Below are 25,385 nucleotides of genomic sequence, written 5' to 3'. Positions count from 1 at the left end.
TGATCCCTCCCCTTGCTGCCATGTCTCAGCGGTGACCTCCGTAGATTCTGCACGTCCCGCAATTTGACCTGTTTGCTTTGGGGGCAACTCTAAAGATTTCCCCCTTAGGAATCGCTTAGAGGTCAAACCCATAGATTCTGGGGTTTGATGTCCTAAACCTAATGTTATCTCTGAAGATCCTACATGAGACCATGACTTTGGGGTCAACTCCTTACATTTGTTTACTTGCAGTCCTGTCTCAGAAGTCAACTCTGCAGATTCAGAAATGTGATATCTTAGCCCTTCTGTCACCTCTGAAGATTCTGGGACATCATGTGATGACTTTGTAATCAACACTACAGACTCTTCCCTTTGCAGTCTTTTCTCAGAGATCACCTCCACAGATTCTAGGGATGGAGGATAGGGCCTTGAAGATCTCTCTGCATCAGTGGCTTTATTTATTAGCTTTGGGGTCTTTCCAAGAAGTTCTTCCCCTTGAAGCTTTGCTTTAAAGGTCAACCCCATAGTTTCTGAAATGTGATGCTTGGGCTCTGGGGTCATCCTGTCAGATTCCACAACTTGCTGCAGTGGCCTTGTATGTAACTCCCCCAAATCCTTAACTTGAGGCCCTGACTGAGAGACCAACTCCAGAGTTTCTGGGATTTTATTGCCCTTCTTGGAGGTTAATTCTAAGGATTTTGAACCTTGATTCCTTAGTACTAGAGTCAGATCAACAGATTCTGGTACTTGAAGATCTAGCTTCAGAGGCATTCCTGAAGATTGCATGACTTTACCTTTTGGCTTCAGGGTCAACTTCACAGATTTCTCTACAGTTTCTGTGCCTTGATGTGCCAACTTTTGTGCCATTTTTGAAGAATCTCTGACTTGATAAATTGGTTTTGAAATCAAATTCACAGATTTAGGGACTTGATGCCTTGGCTTTGGGATCATCTCTGCATGTACTACAAACTGATGCCCTGGCCTAGGGGTTATCTCAGAGGAATCTGTGATTTCAGAGTTTGTTCTTGGAGTTAGAACCTCAGATTTCGCTCTTTGAAACAGTGACTCTGCTGTTAACTCTGCAGATTTTATAACTTGCTGCAGAGACCCTGTAGATGAATTTACATGTTTTATGCTTTGCAACTTTGGTTCTGGAGTAAACTTTAAATATTTCACACCTTGTTGCTGTGATTCTGGAGACAAATTTGAAAATTTGACATTAGTCAACATTGGTCCTGCTATAGACTTCTTAGTTGACTCTGTTGCCGATGCTACTGATTTCACACCTTGCCATCCTAAAGTCACCTCTTGGCAATTCATACCTTGTTGTTGGGACCCTAGTGTCAACTCTACAGATTTTACATCTTGAAAACATGGCTCTGGTGCAAAGACCTCAGAGTCTACACATTGTGACCTGAGGCATGATGACGACCCTAAAGAATTCACACTTTGAGGTTGCAGCAATAGGTTTGATTTCATAGGTTTTCCATCTTGTGAACATGGTTCTGATATAGACAATACAGATTTCTGCCTGAGGCAAGAAATCAATTTCTTAGAATTCACATCTTGAGGTTGTGGCTCTGGTTTTGACTCCAGAGATTTCACATCTTGAAGACATGGCTCTGGTGCAAACACCACAGATCTTACACTGTGCTGCCTAAGATGTGAGGGAAACTCCTCAGAATTTGTACCTTGAGGATGTGGCCCTGGATTTAAGTCCACAGATTTCACTTTTTGAAAACATGGCTCTAGTGCAAACATTTTGTATTTCAGGTTCTTCAGCTCAGAGTCTGAAATCAATTTCATAGAATTTGCATCACAAAGCAATGGCTCTTTGTTCATCTTCACAGACTTCATATCTTCAAGCAGTTGTTCTGGTAAAAATAACAGAGATTTCATACCATTTAACTGAGGGCCCAAAGTGAACACAGACTGTACAACTTGTTCCTGTGACCCAAGGTGGTTCACCACAAATTGGATTTCTGGAAACTTTGTCCCTGGAGTTAACTCTGAAGATTTTACACCTTGCAAACGTGGTTCAGAGTTGAACAACATAGATTTTGTACTGTGATGTTCTGACATAGGATTCAATTGGGAGGGTTTCACTCCTTGCATCTGTGGCCCTGGATTAGACTCTGAATTTGTGCAGTGAAGCTCTGACCCTGAATTCAATTCAGAAGAATTGACACCTTGCAGCTGTGGGCCAGAGTTGAACTTCGTTGATGTTATACCTTGAGATTTTGTCCCTGTAGTCAATTCACATTTTACATCATGTAAATGCTGCACAGGACTGAACATAACAGATTTTATACCTTGAAGTTCTGGACCTGGATTCAAATCAGAAGATCTCATACCTTTACATTTTGTCCCTGAAGTTAATTCAAGAGATTTTACACTTTGCAATGGTGGCCCAAGTTTGCACTTAACAGAATCTACACATTGTAATTTTGGCTTTAGATTCAACTCAGGAGAATTTGCACACTGCATCTGTGGCCCAGGGTTGCATTCTGTAGGTGCTACACTTAGAAAATTTGATTCTGGAATCAATTCAGATTCCCTACCTTGACAGTGTGGTCCAGGGATGAACACCATAGATGTCTCACATTGATTCTCTGGGCCTGGATTCACCTCACATCCCCCATCTTGACATTTTTTTCCTGAAGTCAATTCAAAAGATGCTCCTTGCAAGGGTGGTCCACATTTGCACCCCATAGAGTTTAAACATTGTAATTTTGGCTCTGGATTCAACTCAGAAGAATTTTCACACTGCATCTGTGGCCCAGGATTGCATTCTGTAGGTCCTACACTTAGAAAATCTGATTCTGGAATCAGTTCAGTTTTTATACCTTGACAGTGTGGTCCAGGGTTGAACACCATAGCTGTCTCACGTTGATTCTCTGTGCCTGGATTCACTTCAGACCCCATATCTTGACATTTTCCCCCTGAAGTCAATTCAAAAGATTTTGCTCCTTGCAAGGGTGGTTCACTTTTGCACCCCATAGAATTCAAGCATTGTAATTTTGGCTCCATATTCAACTCAGAAGAAGTTGCATACTGCATCTGTGGCCCAGGGTTGCATTCCATAGGTGCTACACTTAGAAACTCTGACTCTGGAATCCATTTAGATTTCAGACCTTGCCAATGTGGTCCAGGGTTGAACACCATAGATGTCTCACATTGAATCTCTGTCCCTGAATTCAACTTAGAAGACATTATATGTTGAAGTTTTGAACCTGAAGTTAATTCAGAAGAATTCATACCTTGCAAATGTGGGCCAGGGTTGCAACCAGTAGAATTTACACACTGAAGTTTTGGTTCTGAAATGAATGCAGAAGAGTTCACCCCTTGCAAATGTGGCCCAACACAGAGCACTTTAGATTTTCTGCCTTGAAGCTCTGGATCAGGATTCAATTCAGAAGATTTCATAACTTGCAACTGTGGCCCAGTGTCAAATGCCATATAATTTATACACGGAAGCTGTGGCCCTGGATTCAGTTCAGAGCATTTCCCACCTTGCAATATAGGCTCATGCTTGAATTCCAGAAATTGATCATCTGAAAGCTTCATTTCCATGCTCAACTCAGATTTTACTTCTTGCAACTGTGGCCCAGGATTGAACTCTAAAGATTGCATATCTTGAATCCTTGTTCCCAGGCACAACTCAGAAGATTTCACATCTTGCAACTGTTGGTCAGAATTGAATTCCATAGATTTCACATCTTGAAGCTTTGTCCCTTTGCATAATTTTGAAGATTTTATATGTTGCGAATGTTTCCCAGGATTGAACACCGTGACTTTTACACTTTGAAGCTCTGGCCATGGATTCAACTTACAACATTTCTCATCTTGCCACTGCTTTCCAGCATTGAACTCAGAAGATATCCCACTGTGAATCTTTGATTCCAAGGCCAACTCACAGGGTTTTGCACCCTGAAATTCTAGGCCAGGGATGACCCCTGCAGACTTTGTTAATTGAAGTTTTATAGGCTCAGAAGATTTTGCTTCTTGTGACTTTGCCGCAGTGTTGAAAGAGTCCACAGATTTCACACCTTGAAGGTGTGCCTCTGGTATCAACATAGACAACTTCCTATCTTGTAACTGTGGGATTGAGTTGAACTCCAAAGATTTCACATCTTGTACCTTTGTACCTAGAGTCAATTCAAAAGGTTTCATATCTTGCCACACCGGCCTGGTGATGAATTCCACAGATTCTCCACTTTGATGCTTTGTTTCTGGTGTCAACTCTGAAGATGTTACACCTTGCAGCTGTGGAACAGCAGATTTCAAATCCTGAAGACTCCACTCTAGCGTCAAATCAGATTTGTCACCCTGTCTCTGTGGTCCAGGGTTAAACTCCATTGATTTCACACCTTGAAGCTTCCTCCTCTGGGGTAAATCAGAAGATTTCCCACATTGTAACTTGGGACCACAGTTGAACTCTAAGGATCTCACATCTTGAAGCTTTATCCCTTGAATCAACTCAGAAAAATTTTTAGTTTGTACCTGTGGTCCAGAATTGAACCCTGATTTCATTTGTTGCTTTGTCCCTGGGATCACTTCAGAAGATTTCATATCTTGAGAGTGTGGTCTAGAACTTAACCCCTTAGATTTTACATCATGAAGCTTTATACCCATGATCAGCTCAGAACATTTTATATCTTGTAAGCATGGGCCTGAGTCCAACTCTACAGACTTCATACCTGGAAACTTCCTCCCCAGGGTCAAATCAGATTTCTCACCTTGTAACTTTGGACTAGGTTTCAGTTCTACAGACTTCACACCTTGAAGCTTTTTGCTTGGGATCACTTCAGAAGATTTCACACCCTGAAAGTGTGGTCCAGACCTGAAATTCATAGATTTTACATCTTGAAGCTTTACACCCATGATCAATTTGGAAGATTTCACATCTTGCAACTGTGGCCCAGGTTTGAACTTCACAGATTCCACATCTTGAAACTTTGTGTCTGAGACTAACTTAGAAGATTTCACTCCTTGCAACTGTTGCTCGGGGTTGAGCACCAATTTCACATTTTGAAGCTTTGATCCCAGGGTCAGCTCAGAAGATTTCAGAACTTGCAACTGGGGACTAGGGCTGAATTCTTTATGTTTTACATCTTGAAGCTTTGTCCTTGAGGTCCCTTCAGGAGATTTCACATCTTGTAACAATGACCCAGGGTTGAAATCTGTAGATGTGACATCTCGAATCTTTGTCCCCACAGTCAACTTGGAAAATGTTGTATCTTGCAACCATGAGTCAGGGTTTAACTCAGTAAATTTTGTATCTTGGGGCTTTGTCTCAGGTGGTGACTTAGAAGGTTTTAGGCCCTGCCACTGTGTCCTGGAGTCAAAATCCTCAGATTTTGTCTGAAGAGTCAGCTCAGATGACTTCATACTTTTCAAGTGTAGTGGGAAGTTCAACTCTATAGTTTTATCATTTTGTAATTGTGACCTTTGGCTTAATACCCCAGATTTCACCTCAAGAAACTGTGGCTCTTGTGTAAGCACTGGAGACTTCACACCTTGAAGCTGTGTTCCTGGAGATGACTGTAAAGATTTCACTTCTTGAAGCTGTGGCCCTGGGGTCAACTTAGGAGATTTCCCATCATGCAAGTGAAGCCTAGATTTGAACATCATAGATTTTATATCACAAAGCTTTGACTTGGAAGTCAGATCACATGATTTCATATTTCTAAACTGTAGACAAGGTTTCAAATTGACACCCTGAGGCTGAGGTTCTTCAAGTGATGCCAAAGATTGTATATCTTGGAGCTTTGGCCTTGGAGTCAATGCAGATGACCTTGTATCTCTCAACTGTATCAAAGGTTTCAACTCTGCTGGTTTGACATACTGGGATTGTAACCCAAGATTTAGCAGAGATTTCACACCTTTAAACACTGGTGCAGGCTTCCATTGAATAGATCTCATACTTCTAAGCTGTGGCTTTTGGTTTAGCTCCACAGTTTTCACACCTTGAAGCTGTGGCTCTGAGGTTGATGCCAAACATTTCCCTTCTTGCAGTTGTGGTCCTGGGGACAACGTAGGAGTTTTTACACTCTGCAACTGTTGCTCAGGGTTGAACTCCATACATGTTGCACCTTGAATTTTTGACCCTAGAGGCAATTCAGATGACTTCACATCTCTTAACTGTATTGAAGATTTCAACTCTACAGATTTGACACCTTGAGATTGTGACTCAAGATTTAATCCTATTGATTTCACACTTTGGAACTCAGGCCCTGGTATCCACTGAACATATCTCATGTTTTTATGCTGTGGCTCTTGTTTTAACTCAGCAGTTTTCGCACCTTGAAGCTGTGGTTCTGAGGCTGACTTTGAGGATTTTACCTGGTGCAATGGTGTCCCTGGGGTCAACTTGGGAGATTTATTTCTTTGCAACTCTGGTTCAAGTTCCAACTGTTCATATTTTACACCTTGAATATTTGATTCTGCAGTCAATTCAAATGATTTCTTGGCTTTCAACTGTAACTCAAAGTTGAGATCTACTAACTTTCCATCTTCTGATTTAGATCCTTTCTTCAGTTGCTCTGAATTCACACATTGCTGCTCTAGTGAAATTCCAGATATCTCACCAACCTGTTTTGGCCCAGTTGTTAAATTCTCAAGTGCCATCCTTTGAAACTGTTGCCTTGGGGCTAAATCCACATATTTCACTCCTTGAAACTTTTGTCTTCTGGTTGCATCCCCAGATTTTACTACCTGCTTCTTTAGCCTTGGGGTCAGCTTCACAGATTTTACATTTTGCAGCTCTGGATCTGGAGTCTTTTCCACAGGTTTTAAATTCTGAAGCTTTAAACGTGAGGTAATGTCCACATTTTTTATATCTTGCATTTGTGGCTCTGCAGTCAATTCCCAAGGTTTCATGCCTTGCATTTGAGGCCCTTGGAGCAATGACTCTGGTGCAAAAAATACAGAATTCTCATCTTCCTTCTTTGGCCCAAGTTTCAGTTCCACAGTTTTCACATCTTGCAGCTGTGTTCTTGGGGCCATCTTCACAGTTTCTAATTCTTGATTTCTTGAATGCAGAGCCAACTCAATAGATTTCACACCTTGAGGCTTGGAATCTGGGGTGAGTTTCACAGATTTCACATCTTCTGTCTGTGGCCCTGATGTTATCACCACAGATTTCTTACATTCCAGCTGTGGACTTGGAGTTAGCAACATAGATTGCATGCCTCTTTGACATTGTCCTGGAGTTAAGGCCACAGAGTTCACATTTTCCAACTGTGACTCTGAGATAAACAACTCAGATTTTAAACCATGAAGTTTTGAACTTGGGGTCATGTCTACTGGTTTCACATCCCCTACCTGTGGCCCAGGAGTTAACACCATAGATTTGACATTTCCCAGTTGTGGCTTTGATGTTAGCAGCATAGATTTCATACCTCTCAAATGTGGCCCTGGGGTGAACTCCACAGATTTCATATCTTCCAGCTGTGGCTCTGGCATTAGTACCTCAGATTGTAAACCTTGGAGCTTTGAGACTGGGGTCCATTCCATAGGTTTTACGTCTTGCAACTGTGGTCCATGGATCAGTTCAGTAGGTTTCATAACTTGTAACTGTGGTCTTGTGGTCAACTCAGAATAGTTTACACTTGGCAACTGTGGCCCAGGAGTCAACTCCATAGATTTTGCATCTGGTATGTGTGGCTCTGAGGGTAATTCAGAAGAAATGTCACCTTCAGAGCTTGACATTTGGTCTACTGCTACACATTTTACACCTTCAAACAGTGGCTTCAATACTAGCATCTCAGGCTTAACCCCTTGCTCCTCAGGTCCTGGGGTCAACTCCATTGATCCTACTCTTTGCATCTTTGGCTCTGGGGTCATCTCAAAAAAATTCACATATTGTAATTGTGGCCCTGAGTTTAACTCTGAGGTTAAGTTCACACCTTGAGGTTGAGTTCCTGATGTCAGATCACAAAATTTGACATCTTGTAGCCATGGCCCCACCTGTTTCATACCTTGAAGACCTGGAGACATCTTTGTTAATTTAGAATCTTGAAGCCCTAACTCTACAGTCGTCTCCACAGAATTCACACTATGAAACAGTGATCCTGGGGTTTGCTTCCCAAATTTGACACCTTGAAGCTTTGGCCCTGAAGTCAATTCAGAAAATTCAACATCTTTCTGCCTTGGCCCTCCATTCAGTTCCTTAGATTTCACACCTTGAAACTGTAGTTCTGAGATCAATTTCACAGATTTCATGCTGTGAAACTGTGACCCTTCAATAGACAGAACAGATTTCATATTTTCAATTGGGAGCCCTTGACTTAACTGTAAAGATGACTCTGTTACAAATCCTACAGACTTTATATCTTGAAGCTGTGTTCTTGGTATAAACTGCACATGTTTGAAACCTTGATGCTTTGGTTCTGGAGTCAAATCAGAAAATCTGACATCTTGCAAGCATGGTCCTGAGTTTAGTTCCACAAATTTCAAATTTTGAGGTTGTGGTTCTGTAGTCAACTGTACAGATACAACACTTTGATGCTCTGGCTCTGGGATAAAATCTGACAATTTTATTTCCTGCATTGGGGGACCAGGGGTCAATTCATCAGATTTCACACCACAGTGTGGAGACCCTGAGATTAAATTTATAGGTTTTTCTCCTTGAAGTGGCGGCTCTGGAGACAACTTTGAAAATCTAACACTATGCAACTGTGGCCCTAGGGTCAATTTCACACCTTGGAGCTGTGCCCCTTTAGTCAGTTCCTCTGATATCATACTTTGTAGCACGGGCTCATGTATCAGCTTCTCTGATTCTACCACTCCAGTAGTAGTTGACTGTTGAATTAAATTAACATGTTTCACATCTTGTAATTTTGGCTCTGTATCCAACTGCCTGGACTTTACTCCCTGGAGCTGTGATTCTAGGGTCAACTCCGTAACATGTGGTTTTGGTCCTGTAATAAACTGTTTAGATCCTACCATTAATGGGGCTGACTCAGAGGTTAACTTCACGTATTTCAAATTTTGCAGTAATGGCTCAGATTTCTCATGTTGCATCCCTTGTCCTAAAGTCAACTCCAGAGATCCTTTTTCTGAATATGGTGGTACTGGCATTGCCTCCTGGATGTTTTCAATTTGAAACGTTGCCAACCCCACAGTTTCTGTATTTTCATATTCTGACCTTAGGGGTATCTCTGATGACTCTGTAACTTGAAGATGTGGCCTTAGAGTCATCCTTGCAGATTCTATAACTTGACCTGTTGGTTTTTCTGTTAATGCTGCTTGGAGCAAAGCCTCAGAAGTCAGCCTCACAGTTTCTGTGTCTTGATAGCCTTGACCTAGAGTCATCTTTGAAAAACTTTGAAAATGTGACCTAGGCATCACTCCAGCAGTTTCTAAGACTAGTTGTGGGATCAGTTTCACAGATTCCTCCTCCTGTGGCCAGATCTCAGAAGTTAACTCTTCAGGTGCTATGTCTTGATGCCTTGGTCTGGAAGTTAGACCCACAGATTTCAACCCTTGTAAATGTGGTTCCATGATCATTTTTCTTGAGTCAACATGTTGTAATTGTGCCTCAGGAATTAACCTACTAGATTCTTCTAGTGGTGCATGTAAATCCACAAAATTATTATCATGCATTAGTGGCCCCAGAGTCAACTCCTTAGGTTTTATACTTTCCGAATGTGGTTCTGAGGTCAATGGCACAGATTTCACATTTTGAAACTGTGGTTCTGAGATCAGCTCCTCACAGTTCATAACTTCTAAATATGGTCCTAGATTCAGATGAACAACCTTCATACCTTGGGACTCTGGGGTCAACACCTTTGATTTCATACCTTGCATCTCTGATCCTGGTACTAATTCCAGAGATTCTTGTATTATGTACTGTGACACTGGAATCTCCCCCATGGCTTTTACACTTTGGAGCATTGGCTCAAAATTACCTTGGAATGACACTGAATTCATCTGCATAGATTCTGAAGCTTGGCTCAGTGGCCCTGGAGTAGTTCCTAAAGATGATTGTATCAACCCCACAGACTTTTCTGCATGGTGACAAGTGTCAGAGATCAACTTTGCTTCTGTTTCTTGATATCCTGGCTCTGAGATTATCCCTAAAGATTCTGAAGTTTGATGACACAGGGTCAATCCTTCAGGTTCTGTGGCTTGATGATCTGGTTTGAAGAGCAGCTCTACAGATTTTACTGCTTGAATGTGTGCCTTTGGAATCAGTTCCTCATATTTCATACCTTCTACCTGTGTCTCAGGAATCAACCTTCTACATTCTACCACTTGAGGAGTTTTCACATCTTCAAGCAATGGTACTGGGGCTATCTCCTCAGATGTTGTAGCTTGTAACCACAGCTTTGGGGCCAACTCCACAGATTTCGTATCTTCTTGTAGTGGTCTTAGGGTCAACTCCACAGTTTTTATACCTGAAAACTCTGATGGTACGGCCAAATGAACATATTCCATACCTTGCAACTGTGAACTAGGGGCCAAATCTATGGATTCCCTACTTTGCAACTGTGGTACTTTGGCTAACTCAGCAAAATTTTCACTTTGTTGTTGTGGTTCCAGGGTCAATTGGATAGATTTCACACCTTGAAGCTGAGACCCTGGGGCTGACTGCACAGATTTCCCACTTTGCAGCTGTGGTACGGGGGACAACTCATCAGGTTTTATACTCTGCAGTTGTATTTCTGGGGCCAGTTCTATAGAGTTCATAGTTGGGATCAGTTGTTCATATCCTGCCATCTGCAGGATTGAATCTGTGGTTACATCTACAGATTTTGTACTTTGCAACTCTGGTCCAAAGATCAGTTTTCCAGATTTCAAATTTTGCAATCCTGGGGATAACTTCATAGAGTCTGTAACCTTAAGTTGTGGCATTGGCTTCATCCCCATATATTTCACACCTTGAAGCAGTGATGTAGTAGACATTACTGCAGATTCTGTGACTTGAGGAGGTGGCTTTTGGTTCATTCCCATAGATTCTGTAACTTGACACAGTGACCTTGGGATTGGCCCTAAAGATTCCATTATTTGATGATGTGACCATGTCAACTCTACAGATTTCTTCTTTCGTAGCCTTGTGTCAGTGGTCAACCCCATAGTTTCTATGATTTGATGGCTTTGCTTTGGACTCATCTCTGGATACTCCAGGATTTGATGCCGTGGAGTCAACCTCGAAGATTCCATGACTTGATGAGGTTGCCCTAGGGTTAATGCCATAGATTCTGTGTCTTGATGTTGTGGTTGTGGAGTCATTCCCACAGAGTTTAGCACTTGAAGGCATGACCCAGGAGTCAACTCCAGAGATTCCTTTACTTGAGATATTGGCCCTGGGGTCAAATCCTGAGTTTCTGCAACTTGTGACTCTGGTGCTGTGATCATAACCATGGGTGACCCCAGTGCTGCTGGTGTTACCTTTGGAGAATGTATGGATTGATGTGATGACATTGGAACCACCCCTACTGATTCCATAACTTTAGGTGGTAACTTTGGAGTTAAGTCCACAGCTTCTACCATTCCAGGTGGACCAACAGTAGTAGGAGAGCTAGAAGAAGTCAAACCATCTGACTGAATTGTCCTTGGGGTCATATTTGCAATTTGAGACTGTGAATCTGGGGTCAAACCCCCAGATTCTATAACATGTGCCTGTGCTGGTGGAATTATCCCCATGAAATCCATAGTTTGTAATAGTGCCACTGGAGTTACTTTCGTATAATCCATCACTTGATGCAATGGCCTGGAGATCATCTCCAGTGATTTTGTATTTTGACATATTGGCCCTGGAGTAGTCTTCAGTGGTTCTATGACTTGACTTTGTGGCCTTGATGCTACATCCACTGATTCCATAACTTTATGCTGTGGCTCAGGGGTAATTCCCATAGTTTCCATAACTGCATGTTGTGGCCTTGGACTCATCTTTCCTGCTTGTATGACTTGATGGTCCAACAATGTAGTCCTTTTCACTGACTCCATGACTTGATATTGCATCCTTGGGGTCATTCCCGCTGACTCTATGATATGTGGATGTGATTTTTTAATCATCCCCATAGAATCCATGACTTGAAGCAGTGCTACAGGAGTTACCTTCACATTACCTACGACTTGACTTAGAGGTCTTGAGATTATCTTCCTTGATTCCATAACTTGCTGCTGAGGCCTTGGGGTTACCTCCACTGATTCAGTGACTTGACATGATGGTTTTCGGCTTATAATCACTGTTTCCATCCCTTCCATTGGTTTCACAACTTCATTTGGTGGCTGTGGGAACAAGCCCACAGATTCTATTACTTCTGAATGTGACTCTGGAATCATCCCCATTGAATCCATGACTTGAAGTAATGCCAGTGGAGTTACTTTTATGCTATCTGTGACTTGATATGGTAGCCGTGGGGTCAACTCCACATTAGTCACTTGGGTCTTATGCTGCTGTATCCTCTTTTCTGGAAGACCTATGACCCTCTGCTCTATACTGAGCTCTAGCACATGTTTTGGGTCCTTCTGCAGTAAAGTGGTTTCCTCTTGAATTACGTCAACTCCTAAACTTTTGGGAGGTAGATTGCCCATTGATGTCATTAAGGGCCTGGATCCAAGGATTTGGGAGCCATCCCCAGGTTGTGACTGCTTACCTGGGATAAGAGTCTGTGAAATTTTTGTTTCTGTTCTATTTAATCCAGATTCCACTCCAATGTTTACATGGAGCTGAAATGATGGAAGGTCTGGGGATTCATTGTTGATACTTTGCTCAGTGCTTTGATGAATGGGCATAGGTTTCTCTGGTTCAGGGACTCCTCCTTGTACCTCAATTAAATAATTCAGCATCGCCCACGATTCCCTCACAGGCAGAGGCACTGTTTGTTCCCGCAAAGTACAAACCTTCCAAGCCATATGTCCCTCTAACTCCCACCTAGCCAAAGGAGAGAGCTGGATTGGAGCTGATCCTGATAATAGTGGTCTCTCTTTGAAAATAGCATTTGGCCTATGATCTGATGTCAAATGACTCTTGCTCCTTCTCTCATCCTTTGTTTTCTCCTGTTGTTTGCAGAGATCTGGGGATTCAAAAGGAGAATTGATAAAAGTGCTTTCAGGTCTTAAGTGGGAAAGAGCTGCCAAATTCTGAAAAAGTTTTGATTTCCCAAGCTCTGAGAGCCTGAAAGAAGGCAGAGATGTGCCTTGGTTCCTGAACACAGGAGGTTGATTTTGGGGGAAAATAGGTAAACTGTGGCTCCGGAATTGCCAGGTTGTTCCTTCAGAAAAGACAGGAAGGTGTGACAGGCTGGAGCTGCAGGATGATCCAGAGGAGATGCTATGGTCAGTAGAATGTTTTGCCTTCTTACAGTCACAACAGGGTAGAACAGGCTCCTGTTCCATAAAAACAGAGGAGGTAGAAGAAGAAATCATATCCTGTGGTTCAGGTAAACATGATTCCATAAGATTTGATCTAAGAAACAAAGAGAAAAGTTTCCATTTGTTTTGAAACAGGAAAAAGTAGGGAAAGGAAAAGTAGAAAAGGGGAAAGATAATGGCCATTTCAAACACAAAATGTTTTGGCCTGAGGGAGAGCAAAAAAAAGAAAGTAATTTCCTCAACAGCAATTACTTATTTATGGAAAGAATTCCTCCACCACGACAAAGGGAGGCATTTGTCCCTATTCCAATCAGAATGATCACAGATCAGTGGTTCTTAAAATTCATTTGAACCCAGAACTTTCCCCCACTGCCAAAATTAACCATTTTTCTTCTCCCTCTCCCTCCCTCTTTCTCTTCCTCCCACCCTCCTTTACTCCCTCCTTCCTCCCTCTTGAAAATTCTACCACCTTCAATCCCCACCCAGAAATACCTGACCTTGCACTTTCCAGGTGTTGGAAGATCTGTCGAAGACTTCTGTCCATTGACCAGAGTAAATATTCCTGGCCCCATCCCACAGGGAGTCCTGAAAAGCTGAATGCAACAGAGTATGTCAATGTAACTGAAGTTATACTAAAGTACTGGTAAGGAAAACAATGAGAAGAGTGACTTAACTTAGAAAGGAGACAGCTATCATACTGAGGGAAGTAAGAGTCCCAGGTTTCTTATTTATAACTTTTTTTTTAGAGTTTATCAGTAGCATAGGCTGAAGAGAGAAAAAATAAACACAGTGAAGACTGACCTTACTCACCATGTCAGGTTAGCTTCAATGCAACCCATCCTGAGATTTTCTTCCCACTGTGGAGCTGGGGGTAGAGGTGAAGAATCTATTAGTATCATGACTGTTGACATCACCTTAGTCCAACCCCCTGATTTGCAAATAAGGTATCAAAGGCAAAGCCATGCCTAAGATCATAAAACTAATTAGTGGAAGAGCTCGGATTTGACCTAGGTTTCATTTTGTTTTTTAAAGCTATACTATGCTGCCCTCACCATGTAGTAGATGTAAGCCATTGAAAAGAGCAGAAATAATCATGGTAGAAGGGAGATGAAGTGGGGGAAACAAAAGAACACATATCTTTGGGGGAAAAGATGTGTATTATCCAGTGTCTATAGTAGGGAAAAAAAGGTACTGAAACTTCCCACACCAAGCTCTTAGTAGTTACCCTTTTTCCATTCTCCAGTCTCACCAAGTTTCTTTTCTAATTCTTTGAGTTTTGCACTTAAAGGAGATTAGGAAAGGAAGCGTGAGGATAGGAAGCATAGAAAGAATTATGGAGCTATTTACATCTCTTTGGAAATAGAGAAGCTAGAAAGAATAGGCATGTTTCTTTCCTTTGCATAATCTTTTTTAACCTTCCCCCTTCCACCTGTTATCAAAGGTTAAGAGTCCTAAAGCAGACCCGCAGTTGATTTGTCATTAGCCTTGACCTGAAGAGTAAAGGATAGGATCTTTCTGACCTGTGAATTTCTGGATGTTTTTCAATTTATGCTGTTTTGAAGTCTAGAAAGGCACAGAAAGAAAAAATAAAATCAGGTAATGTTCTAGGTTTATTGAAAGCACATTTCATCTTATAGACACAAATACTGATAGAGTTGGTATCCATAACCACAGCAACAGTTACCTCATCCATTTATTCACAAATTATTTATTGAGTACTTACTAGTTCTAGGTATTGTGTGGGGTGCTAGGACTTGAAAGATAAATATGATCCCTGTATTCTAGGAACTTAAACTAGTAGGGAAAACAGATGTCTAAACAGATAAGTTACAATACCATGTGGTAAATGCTGTAACAGAAATATATGTGTGAGGGAATAAAGAAGACAGTGATTAACTGCTTGGGAGAAAGGGGAAGAATTACTCAAGAAGTTGCCATTTGTATTGGAGTTTGAAGAATCAGTAGGTTTTTAGGTGAAGAAAGAGCATTCTAGGCAAGTGGGAACATCACTAAGAAGATTAGAGAGTCACGATTCTCAGGTGCATTTTTGTTAAGTAGTGAGAGATGCAGCTGAAAAGGTAAGTAGAAGCCAGATTATGCCAGATAATGTGGGATTTTTATTTTTTCCTATAGGTCAGAATTTCCTATCCAGTAATTAGTAAACTCCTGGGATTTTTGCAAGGGTGTTCAAGGTCATTTTAAAGGCAGGTACGACATTTGTTATTATTTCAAGTAAAACATTTTTTTAAATGTCTTCCATTTAAATTAGGACATCAGTCTCCGAGGGTGTATTTAAAGGGTCTACACAACAATTTAGGGAATTCACAAATATGCTCATGATTCAGTAACCCAGTTTATTACTTAGTTGAATAATCCTAGGTACAGTGGTAATTTTGACTTATAGACAGTTTTAAATTGACTTTATGCTTAGCCATATATTATTTATGTCCATAATGGACTGTTTATTAAAAACAGAAGCAAAAGGAAAACTGACATTGAAATACAGATTGATGAATGTACAAATGATCTTTCAATATATTTACCTTAAAATGATCTTTACATATCATAGACCTAAATAATCTGCCACTACAAAACACTTGGAAATGCTGAGTAAAATACAACAAACATCTTTTTAAATGAAGAATTTAGCTCCTTACAAGAAATTAAGGGAAATCTCCAGACCAAAAATAAGGACAATGCTGAAAAACAAGAGTGGAAACTCAAGTTGATACTTCAATGGCTTAGCTCATTTGCTTTGTCAGCCACTGAGGGGCTTAGGTTAACAGCAAGATAGAGACAAAAGACAAGGCCCATGTGAAATGGGTATTTGAATGAGACCCCAGAAAAAAGCCAGGATTCTCAAATTGCTACACACTTGGTAAAAATGTGGTTAGAAAAAAATCTGCTCACCAGATAAGGAAGTTTGAGCTCTGGGTTGGGAAAAGAAGCCTTCTCTGAGATTTTTAACCAAGAATCTATTCTCATACTAGTTTGAAATTCTAATTTCTACTCACTTTGCAGTCAGGAACCCTCAAACTGAAAATAAAAGTGGTCCTGGGCTGATAATGCCCCTAGGACCAAAGGTAAAAGTAACTATAAATCTCCTTGAAAACTGAAGTAGAAGAGGAAGGAGAAGGAAAACAGCTTGAATAACTGGACATTAATACATGTGAAATATCTAATGAAATGGTTAAATTCTTGAAAAAAAATAAAATACCAAAATTGAGCAAAAAGAAATAATTATTTGAGTAGACCAATAAGTATGAAAGCAATTGAAATGATAATCAAAGACATTCTCCATCAGAGCTAATAAAAGAATTCCCCAGGGTTTCTGAATACCAGAACAAATTACCAATATCAGTAGCATTTCTCTACTGCAGAAAAAAGAAAAAAACTAGAAAAATATTTTAGTAATAAAAGATATTCTTCACAATAGCAATAAAAATGATGAAGTGTCAAGGTATTAACCAAGAATACAGAAGACTATCATGTAGAAGACTATAGTACTCTATTAAAGGATATAGAGGATGATCTGAATAAATGGAGAGACATTCTAGGCTCTGGTTGGTATAATTTATAATTATAAGGATGTCAGTACTTCCCAAATTAAATTATACTTTAATGCATTCTCAATTCAAATTTCAGTTGGAATGTTTCAATGACTGTTAAACTCTCTAAAATTGATATGGCAAAATAAAGGTTCACTAACAACTAAGTCAACCTTAAAAAGAAGAGCAAAGAAAGGACTTGCTGTACCAAAAACAAAGATACACTACAAGTCTGTGGTAATAAAAACAGGGACAAATAAGCCAATGGAACAGAATAGAGAACTCAAAGAGGGACTCCTGTATATATATAGCAATTTAATATGATAGAGGGAGTTCCATAAATCAATGGGGAAAAGATTCTTTAGAAAATAATTGTGAGAAAACTGGCTCACTATAAAGAGAAAAATAAAATTGGATCACTTCTTAATACTACTTATAGAAGTGGACTTTAAATATATTTTAAAAACTAAAATCTGTAAGGTTGGACTGGAACATCAAAAAAAAGTAGGAGAAAATCTTTGTGACCTAGGGCACAGGATAACATCTTAAAGAAAACTTCAAAAATACAAACTATAAGGGGGGAAAAAATCCAGTGAAGACCCTACCATATCCAGCTGGAACCTTAAAATTACAAATCTGCCACTCACTCCTAATCCCAGGGAACTGCAAGGAAAGTTGCCTTGAAACTGAGAAGTTCAGAGAACTGGAGGGAACTCCTGGAAAGTTGTAACTACAGATTGATTTTTGTGTACTTTGCAGCTCAAGTTCACATCATCTGCATGTCCCCCAAAACCCTCAAGCCATGAATTTAAAGTGGCCCTGGATTGATGGTACCATAGTCAAAAGCAAATGAGATACTCTCTGAGGAAGATTTTCATCCTAGGCTTCAAAACACTACTATGAATATTGCATTTCATTAAATCTAAGATGCTACCAATTGTAAAATGTACTACATTCTACATGCCACTGAGAATTTTTTTAAATCCTGCTAATTAAATTATGAACTATTAATTGTGAGCCACATTCCAACTTTAGAAATGTTAAATATTTTAAAATAAGCACGTGTGCAGAAGCAACAGGAAGCAGAAACAAACCTACAGAAATGTCAGTTATTAAAATTATCGGATCCAGATTAGAAAACAACAACGCATATTACATTAAAAGACATAAAAGCCAACCCAAGTTTAAATATTTTTCTAAGGAACAGAAAACGATAAAAAGTGATCTAGCAGATTTGAAAAATTATCAAATGTTACTTCTAGATATTAAGAATGCAGTACTGAAATTAAAACCTCAGTGAATGAGCTTAACAGCATTGATGAAATACTTCTGAATAGAGACTTGGATAAGTATGCACACTGAAATTTCTGGAGTAACCACTAAAAGAACAGAAACAGTACATAACTTTCAAGGTAGTATAAGAGGGAAAATGGAGAGAAAAAAATCTAAGATTTCTGTTCATAATGTGAATCCTCTGAACAAAAACTACTAGAAAAACTGGACAAAAACAAAAATTTAAACATCTATTTGAAGTCACTGGAAAATGATCAAGTTCTGAAATATCATCACAGTCTCAGCAAAGATTCCTCACACTGGAATCAAACCAAAAAATATCACTAGCCATAAAAGCAAAAACTGATCAATTGGATTTCATTAAAATTAAGAACTTCTGTTTATTAACACACCATTATGAGTGAAAAGGTAAGCTACAGAGTGGGAGAATTTATAACTCACAAAAGACTCATATTCATAATATTGAAAGAATTCCTATAAATCAATAAGTAAAAGGCTGACAATCCAATCTTTAAAAGTAGGCAAGAGAACTGAACAGACAGTTCATAAAAAAAGGATTTCCAAATGACTAATAACCATGAGAAGTTGTTCAGTATCATTAGTCATCAGGGAAATGTGCATTAAAACAACAGTGTAATACCAAACATACCCATTAGATTGACTAAAATTTAAAAGATACAATGCCAAGTGTTGGCAAGAATGTGAAGAAAGTGGAACTCTCATACTCTACTCATGGGAGTTTCAACTGATACAATCACTTTAGAAAACTGTTTAGCATCATCTGCTAAAATTAAACATGTATACCACATGCCCAGGCAATTCCTCTCCTATTGGAAATAGGGTTCCACATCAACAGTGTGTTATTTGCAGTTAACATCCTGAAACCACACCAGAAATTAACACAACATTGTAAATCAACTATACTTCAAGAAAATTTTTTTTAAATAGGAGAAAAATCCTGAAACTTTATCTTGTCATATAAGATAACCAAATTTTTGAAGTCAAAAAAATAAACTACTGCTTTTTTGAAATGCAGTATGCAAGAATTCCAGCCACCGAGCCAAGAAAGCAAACTTTTGGTCTATTTTTTATGCCACAACAGGTAAATTACATTCTATGTTTCAATATACATTAGGTCCCCAAAGTAACAAGTATAACATTAATGTCACTTTAAAATTTGTTAATTTTAAATTTGTGGATCTTAAAATCACGCTCAACAAAAGAAGCCAAAAGCAAAAGAACACACCCTGTATGATACCATTGTTACAAGTCTCAAGAATAGGCCAAACTACTCTAGGACAATAGAAATCAGAATGGATGTGGCCTTTGAGTGGGAAGAGAGCAGACTAGAAAAGTACATGCAGGAACTTTCCAGGATTATGGCAATGTTATTCCTTGATTGGGACATTAGTTAATGGGTATATAAACTTATCATAACTCACCAAACTGTACACTTAAGGTCTGTGCATTTTACTGCATATAATTACAGGTATCCTCCACTTTTTGAAAGTTTGCTTTATGCCACTTCCATTTTATGAAAGACCTACATTAGTCCCTGTTTTTGCTAACTGAAAGAAATCCGAAGAGGATTTTTGTTTTTATGAAAAAAAAAAGAGGGGGAAGAAAAGGCAAAAGAATTCATTTGTTTTGCAGTGAGCTGCTGTAGAGGCAGCGCACTTCCCAGCAGCGAGAATGGCACCACCATTCTCCTTCCCTGGGAACTACACTCAGCATCTCAGCATCAAGCCATGGTGGCTTTGAACTGTGTCTGTGAGCATCTGTGCTTTATCTCAGTTTATTTTGTGCATCTGCTAGCAAGATGTGTCCTAGGGTAATTGCTGCTTTCTTTTTACGCCATTTTGGCTTAACAAAAAGTTTCATAGGCTTTCTCTGCTTTCGACTCGCAGGGGAAACCTGTATACCTGAATAAAAAGTGTATTTGTTGACAAAGCTTTTTCTTAAATAAATATGTATTAAGAAATGTTATTATTTCATGTAGAAGAGTGACACTGAGTAGTTTACAATATATTTTGTTTTTATTGCTGCATCCTTCTGGGAAAGAAACTAATGTTTCCCCTCACCAAAGAAGGTAGCCAGGCCTTTGTTCTTACCATTTTGCTTCTCCTAATCCACAGCAGGGAGTTAGTTTTTCAGTGCTGCAAAAATTGGCAGTAACCTACAACACATGACTTGCCTCAATATATGAGATAACCTTCATATAAGACTAGGCCTGTGGGGGATTTTAAGCTGAATTGTGCCAGAGGTTTAGTGTTTAGTGCTTCAGGAGTTAAGAGGTAAACTGACTCCAAGAAACTGGGAAACAACATTGACCCTGCAGGTACACTGCAGGGTAGTGAGGCACTGAGCCTAATGGAATTTATTCCTCCAGATCCTACTTAAGAGCTCAGATATAGTGGACTAGGGGCCTTAGCAAAGGTCTCTGTGATCAAGCTTGGCTCACAGCCACAATTTTTGCCTTCAGATGGCAAAGAAAAAAGCTACAGCTATTCCCATGGCTAAGGACCTGGCCCCCTGCTGTTCTGGATAAATTGTACCCACTCTGGCGTTCTTATATAACACAAAGATTGGGGAAGAAAAACTGATACTGGACTTTTTTCAAATCTAAGTGATAGGAGGTTTAGGCTGGATTATATTTGATGTAGACAAAGAAATACATTTGCCATTTCTTATACATAAGTGTTCTGGAAAAATTCATACCTGTTACAATTAAAGTCAATTAACTATCATGCATCACTTGTTATATGGGAAAAAATGAACATTTATCTCTTACTGTTAAAGACGATATTAAAATGAACCTTGCAATTTTAAGAAAACATGCCGCTGTAAAATGAAATACTATTTATCTAAAATCACTTGTTATATATTATGAAAAAGGGACAAAATGATTCTTAAATTCCTAAGGTACTTAACAAATTCTGGCAATGAAAGAAGTTTGAGTCCAAAAGTTTACAGGCAGTGGGATGCTGAGAGATTTTGTTTGTTTCTTTAGTTACTTTTAGCAGAGTGACACGATCAGCTTTGGGAGGTTTTATAAGGTATACGTTGTAGTTTTGTTTTGTAGAGCCAGGATCTATGCTCTATGCTGGAAAATGTAGGAGATGAGTTAGAAAATAGTTCAAGGGGAATCCCAGTTAAGACAATGATACTGAATCTGGATTGCTACATTTGAGAAATGTTTCTCAGAAAAAAAATGAAAGGACTTTGTGGCCAAATGTATCTATAGCCATGTCTGTTTCCAGGATCTAGTGTCCAGGATGGTGTTGTCCAATAGAATTTTCTATGATGATGGAAATATTCTATATCTGCTATGATAACCTCTAACCACATGTGAGCACTTGAAAAGTAGGTAGTGCAATTAAGGAACTGAATTTTAAATTATATTTAATTTTGGTTAATTTAAATTTAAATGGCCATGTGTGGCCAGTGGATAGTAGATTGGATAGCACAAGTCTAGACCACTAATTGTAGCTGCTTGATGAATATCTCCATATACATTTTCTGCCTCCTACCATATTTACAACTTCTGTCAAATGTTTCCTATATAGTTTAAAATGCCATCATCTTGTCAATCATTCAGGGTTAAAATTGAGAAGTCATTCACTTCACAAATATATATGGAGCATTTACTATATACCAGGTAGTATGCTAGGCAGAGGGGATGTAAAGATGAATAGTCCTTGTAGGAAAATGATGATAATGTTTATAGTCAACTCTTTGTATTTGAGATCCAGTCAGGGGAAAAAAAAAAAAAAAAGACTCAGGCCCTTTGCTCTCTTTCTGCCTCATTTCTCATATCCACATTTTCCCTCAGGATCCTCCTCTTCTTTCACATCCTGGAAGGCAAAGAGTTTTGTCCCTTCCATGTATTGCTGTATCCATAGTGTCTAGAGGAGTGGCTTATACATGGTGGTGTTGGTGGGTGATAAACATTTGGGGAATTAATCAATGTCCTCTCTTCCATCTTACTGTTTTGATTCTTTCATTTCCTTTTCCCTCCTTCCCACTACGTCTTTAACATAGCCTCCTATTGGCTTAGCTACACCAGAGAACTACCATATGCACTTACTGGAGTTATTTAAAGCCTCACACTCAAAGTGTGGTGCTCAGTTCAACTGCAGTAGTATACCTGGGAGCTTATTAGAATTGCAGAATCTCAATCCCTACCCAACACCTACTGAATCAGAATCTGCTTTTTTAATTAGACCCCCAAGTGACAAGTTTGAGAAAAGAAAGTTTAAACTTTTTTAAAGTTTAAAGTTTGTACTCTAAAGCACAGATTTAAGCTCATTTTCACCTAGCTTTAAAATCTTTGATGTCTTTCAGTTGCAGACAGAATAATATTTATACAAAGTATACAGCCTGGCACTGGAAGCCATCTACAATGTGACCTCTATCTGTTTTCCAACCTTTTCTCTCACTTTTCTCCAACCAGTTCCCTACACTTCTACACTCCATCCAGATAGGTGCCATCACCTCTCCTCAAACATAATCAATATTCTTCTGCTTCCCACACTTTCCCCAATCAATTCCTTCTCTGTCTGGAAAGTCTTCCACTACTCTCCTCTGCCATCCTACCCACCTTTAAAATCCTACTCTTCCTCTGAAGTACAACTCAAATCTAAGCTCCCCCAAAAGGCATTTTGTAGATCCTAGAATACTCTTCACCTCTCATCTCTTTAGCAATATTTAGACCTCTATTAACTTATCTCTTTCTTTTTCTTTGGGTTATTATATATATGTATATCTATCTGACTTTCTCCCCCGCTATACCTCGAGCTCCTAGAAGCTGGGGATGGTATTTTATTCTTCTTCAATGTCTAATACACTACCATATATAACAGGTGCTCAAGGTTGAAAAGAATTGAAAGGAAAAGAATTGAGAGTGACTTATAGGAAGACATCCATAGGCACTATTCCAACTTCCCTCTTTCTGCCATTGATTCCTCCCATGACCCAAGATTAGGAATTTCTATGTCTCCAGGGGCAGGGAACAGCGAATTTCTAGAAAGTGTTGCATCACATACCTCTGAGTCTGTCTTGGCTGCCACATGCTCCCTACTCTTCTTCCCAGAAAACAGCACCCAAAGCCCCCAGATAAGGAAACCAGATAATACTAGAAGGCTGACATATGGTGGCAGTACGATGGTCAGCCCCCAAATCGGCGCCATTACTCAACCCCATTCCCTCTCAGCCAAACAGTTTTCTCCCTTAAAGCTGTGACTCCATATGACATCACAATGGGCATTCCAAGGGTCCAGCCAGTGTGCTTGCTGCTTAAGTCTCTTCTCTGAGCCATGCACCTGCTGCCCTTTCCTGCAGCTGCCCTTGAGCTCTACTCTGATGGCCAATGCTCAGGGAATCTACTTTATGATTCTTCTAGGATTGGGCTGGACCCCTTGTGATAAACCAGAAAGTATGGAGGCAAGATTTCAAAGGAGTAGGCCTTCCAAGTGGCCTGTTCTGCCCTATAAGCATCTTCTCTGGAGCCAGCACTCCTTAGACGGCCAAGTATGGTGTCATATGTTCCAAACCACACATTAGAATACAGGGTGAAGTACATTTTAAAAAGCTGGGGTACTTTAAGTAGATACTTTCAGAAAATGTGAGAGAGATGGATTTCTAACTCCAAGTCTTGACTCATTTCCTAGATGCTGTTGCATTGAGACAGAGAAGACTATCATATAGGGAAATTAAATGACCTTAGAGGATCACAGTACTCCAGAATTGATGGTCTCCTTTTCCAAGTCTAGAACACTTATTTTGTCACTACACCCAGAATTGACTAGATTCTCTAGAGTTAGTTCACTGAAAATAAAATTTATAAGGAATCAATTTATGTTGTAACAAAGATAAGTAAAACTGGCCAGGGCATTTTTTCTTACAGAAAAATTAATTTGGAAAAGGAAACTCAATTAAAAAATTATTGAATAGCAGGTACTGTCTTAGAAAAAGACATACATGGTCTCTCACCTCATAGAATTTTCAGTGTGTTAGGGCAGCCAAATTCATATTCTTGAAAAGGCCATCAGCAAGGACCTGGTTAAATAAATATGATATATACATATTATAAAATACTCTGCAGTCACTAAAAATCACAATTGTAAAGAATGAGGCCTGTCATACTGAGCACATATTATGTGGCAGGTACTAGTTGTATGCCAGCCTGGAATTCTAAAAAATGATTAGGGCTGGAGGCAGTTTTGGGTTCTTAAAACATGTATATAGTTCAACAAGAACCTTTTTCTATATGTATACAAAAATGCATTTTTTGTTCTTAAATATTTACTCACCATTATGTTCGAATTATCCATGCTATTTTATATAGCTGAGATTCATTCACTTTTTTTATTTTATTGCATTATATAAGTATTCCATAATTTATTTATCTACTATGATATTGATGGACATTTGACTTGTTTTCCATGTTTGGCTATTATAAACAGTGCTATTAAAAACATCCTGGTCCATGTGTCTTGGTGGACATATGTTTCTATTTCTCTATGGCAGGGGTTCTCAAACTTCAACATGCATCAGAATCATTTGGAGGGCTTGTTAAAACAAAGATTGCTGATGGGGGGAGGGTACAGCTCAAGTGGCAGAGTGCATACTTAGCATGCAGGAGGTCCTGGGTTCAATCCCCAGTGCCTCTATAAGAAAAAAAAAAAGGTGGGGGAGAAGGAGGAAGAGGAGGAGGAAGGGGAGGAGGAGGAAGGAGGAGGTGGGGAAGGGGAAAGGGGAGGAGAAGAAGATGACTGCTGGACCCTAATTGCTAATTGAATAAGTAAGAGTGGAGCCTAGAAATTTGGCATTTCTAATGAGTTTCCAGGTAATGCTGATGCTGTAGGCCCAGGAACCACACTTTGAATCACTGCTTTAAGGAGTGGAATTGCTAGGTTGTGTGACTCAAACTTTAGCAGGCAGTACCAAACTGTTTTTCCTAAGTGGATGTAACATCAATTAACATTTCCACCATTGGTGTATGGCAGATCTTCTTGCTCTTTTATCATTCCAAATGTGGTATTGTCAGGTGGTTTAATTTTAGCCAATCTGGTATTTGTGGTAATGATACTTCATTGTGGTTTTAACTTAAATTTCTCTGATTACAAATAATTACTAACTTGTGAACACAGCTTCATAAGTTAATTGGACATTTTTTTCTTCAAATGTATTGCTGCATTCCAGTTGCCAATATTTTGTTTAGGATTATTGTCACTTATT

At 39.4% G+C, this 25,385-nt stretch overlaps 2 protein-coding genes across 2 annotated transcripts in view; one reads left to right on the top strand and one right to left on the bottom strand.

The window, feature by feature from the left end:
* The window catches only part of FNDC4 (fibronectin type III domain containing 4), a 48,454-nt gene that overhangs the window by 4,513 nt on the left and 18,556 nt on the right, over positions 1 to 25,385 (top strand).
* SPATA31H1 (SPATA31 subfamily H member 1) lies at positions 1,152 to 13,785 on the bottom strand. The gene is made up of 3 exons (XM_074341513.1): positions 3,240 to 13,785; positions 1,627 to 1,853; positions 1,152 to 1,172 (listed from the first exon to the last, which is right to left on the bottom strand). The coding sequence occupies exons 1-3, from the start codon at positions 13,486 to 13,488 to the stop codon at positions 1,152 to 1,154; spliced, it is 10,497 nt and encodes a 3,498-aa protein (XP_074197614.1). The 5' UTR covers positions 13,489 to 13,785.

This window comes from Camelus bactrianus, chromosome 15 (genome assembly GCF_048773025.1).
Source record: "Camelus bactrianus isolate YW-2024 breed Bactrian camel chromosome 15, ASM4877302v1, whole genome shotgun sequence".
NCBI lineage: Eukaryota > Metazoa > Chordata > Mammalia > Artiodactyla > Camelidae > Camelus > Camelus bactrianus.
Note: the sequence above shows the minus strand (reverse complement) of the source record. Positions and strands in the feature narration are given on the sequence as shown.

What these genes read in the sequence shown, in the direction of transcription:
- SPATA31H1 (XM_074341513.1), bottom strand. Translation starts at nt 13,488, where the DNA reads ATGGCCATTATCTTTCCCCTTTTCTACTTTTCCTTTCCCTACTTTTTC. An exon ending in CCCTGGCCCACATTTGCAAG is followed by an intron (nt 1,854 to 3,239) that starts GTATGAATTCTT and finishes TATTTTTACCAG; the next exon opens with AACAACTGCTTGAAGATATG. An exon ending in CACATCTTAGGCAGCACAGT is followed by an intron (nt 1,173 to 1,626) that starts GTAAGATCTGTG and finishes ATTTGTCTCCAG; the next exon opens with AATCACAGCAACAAGGTGTG.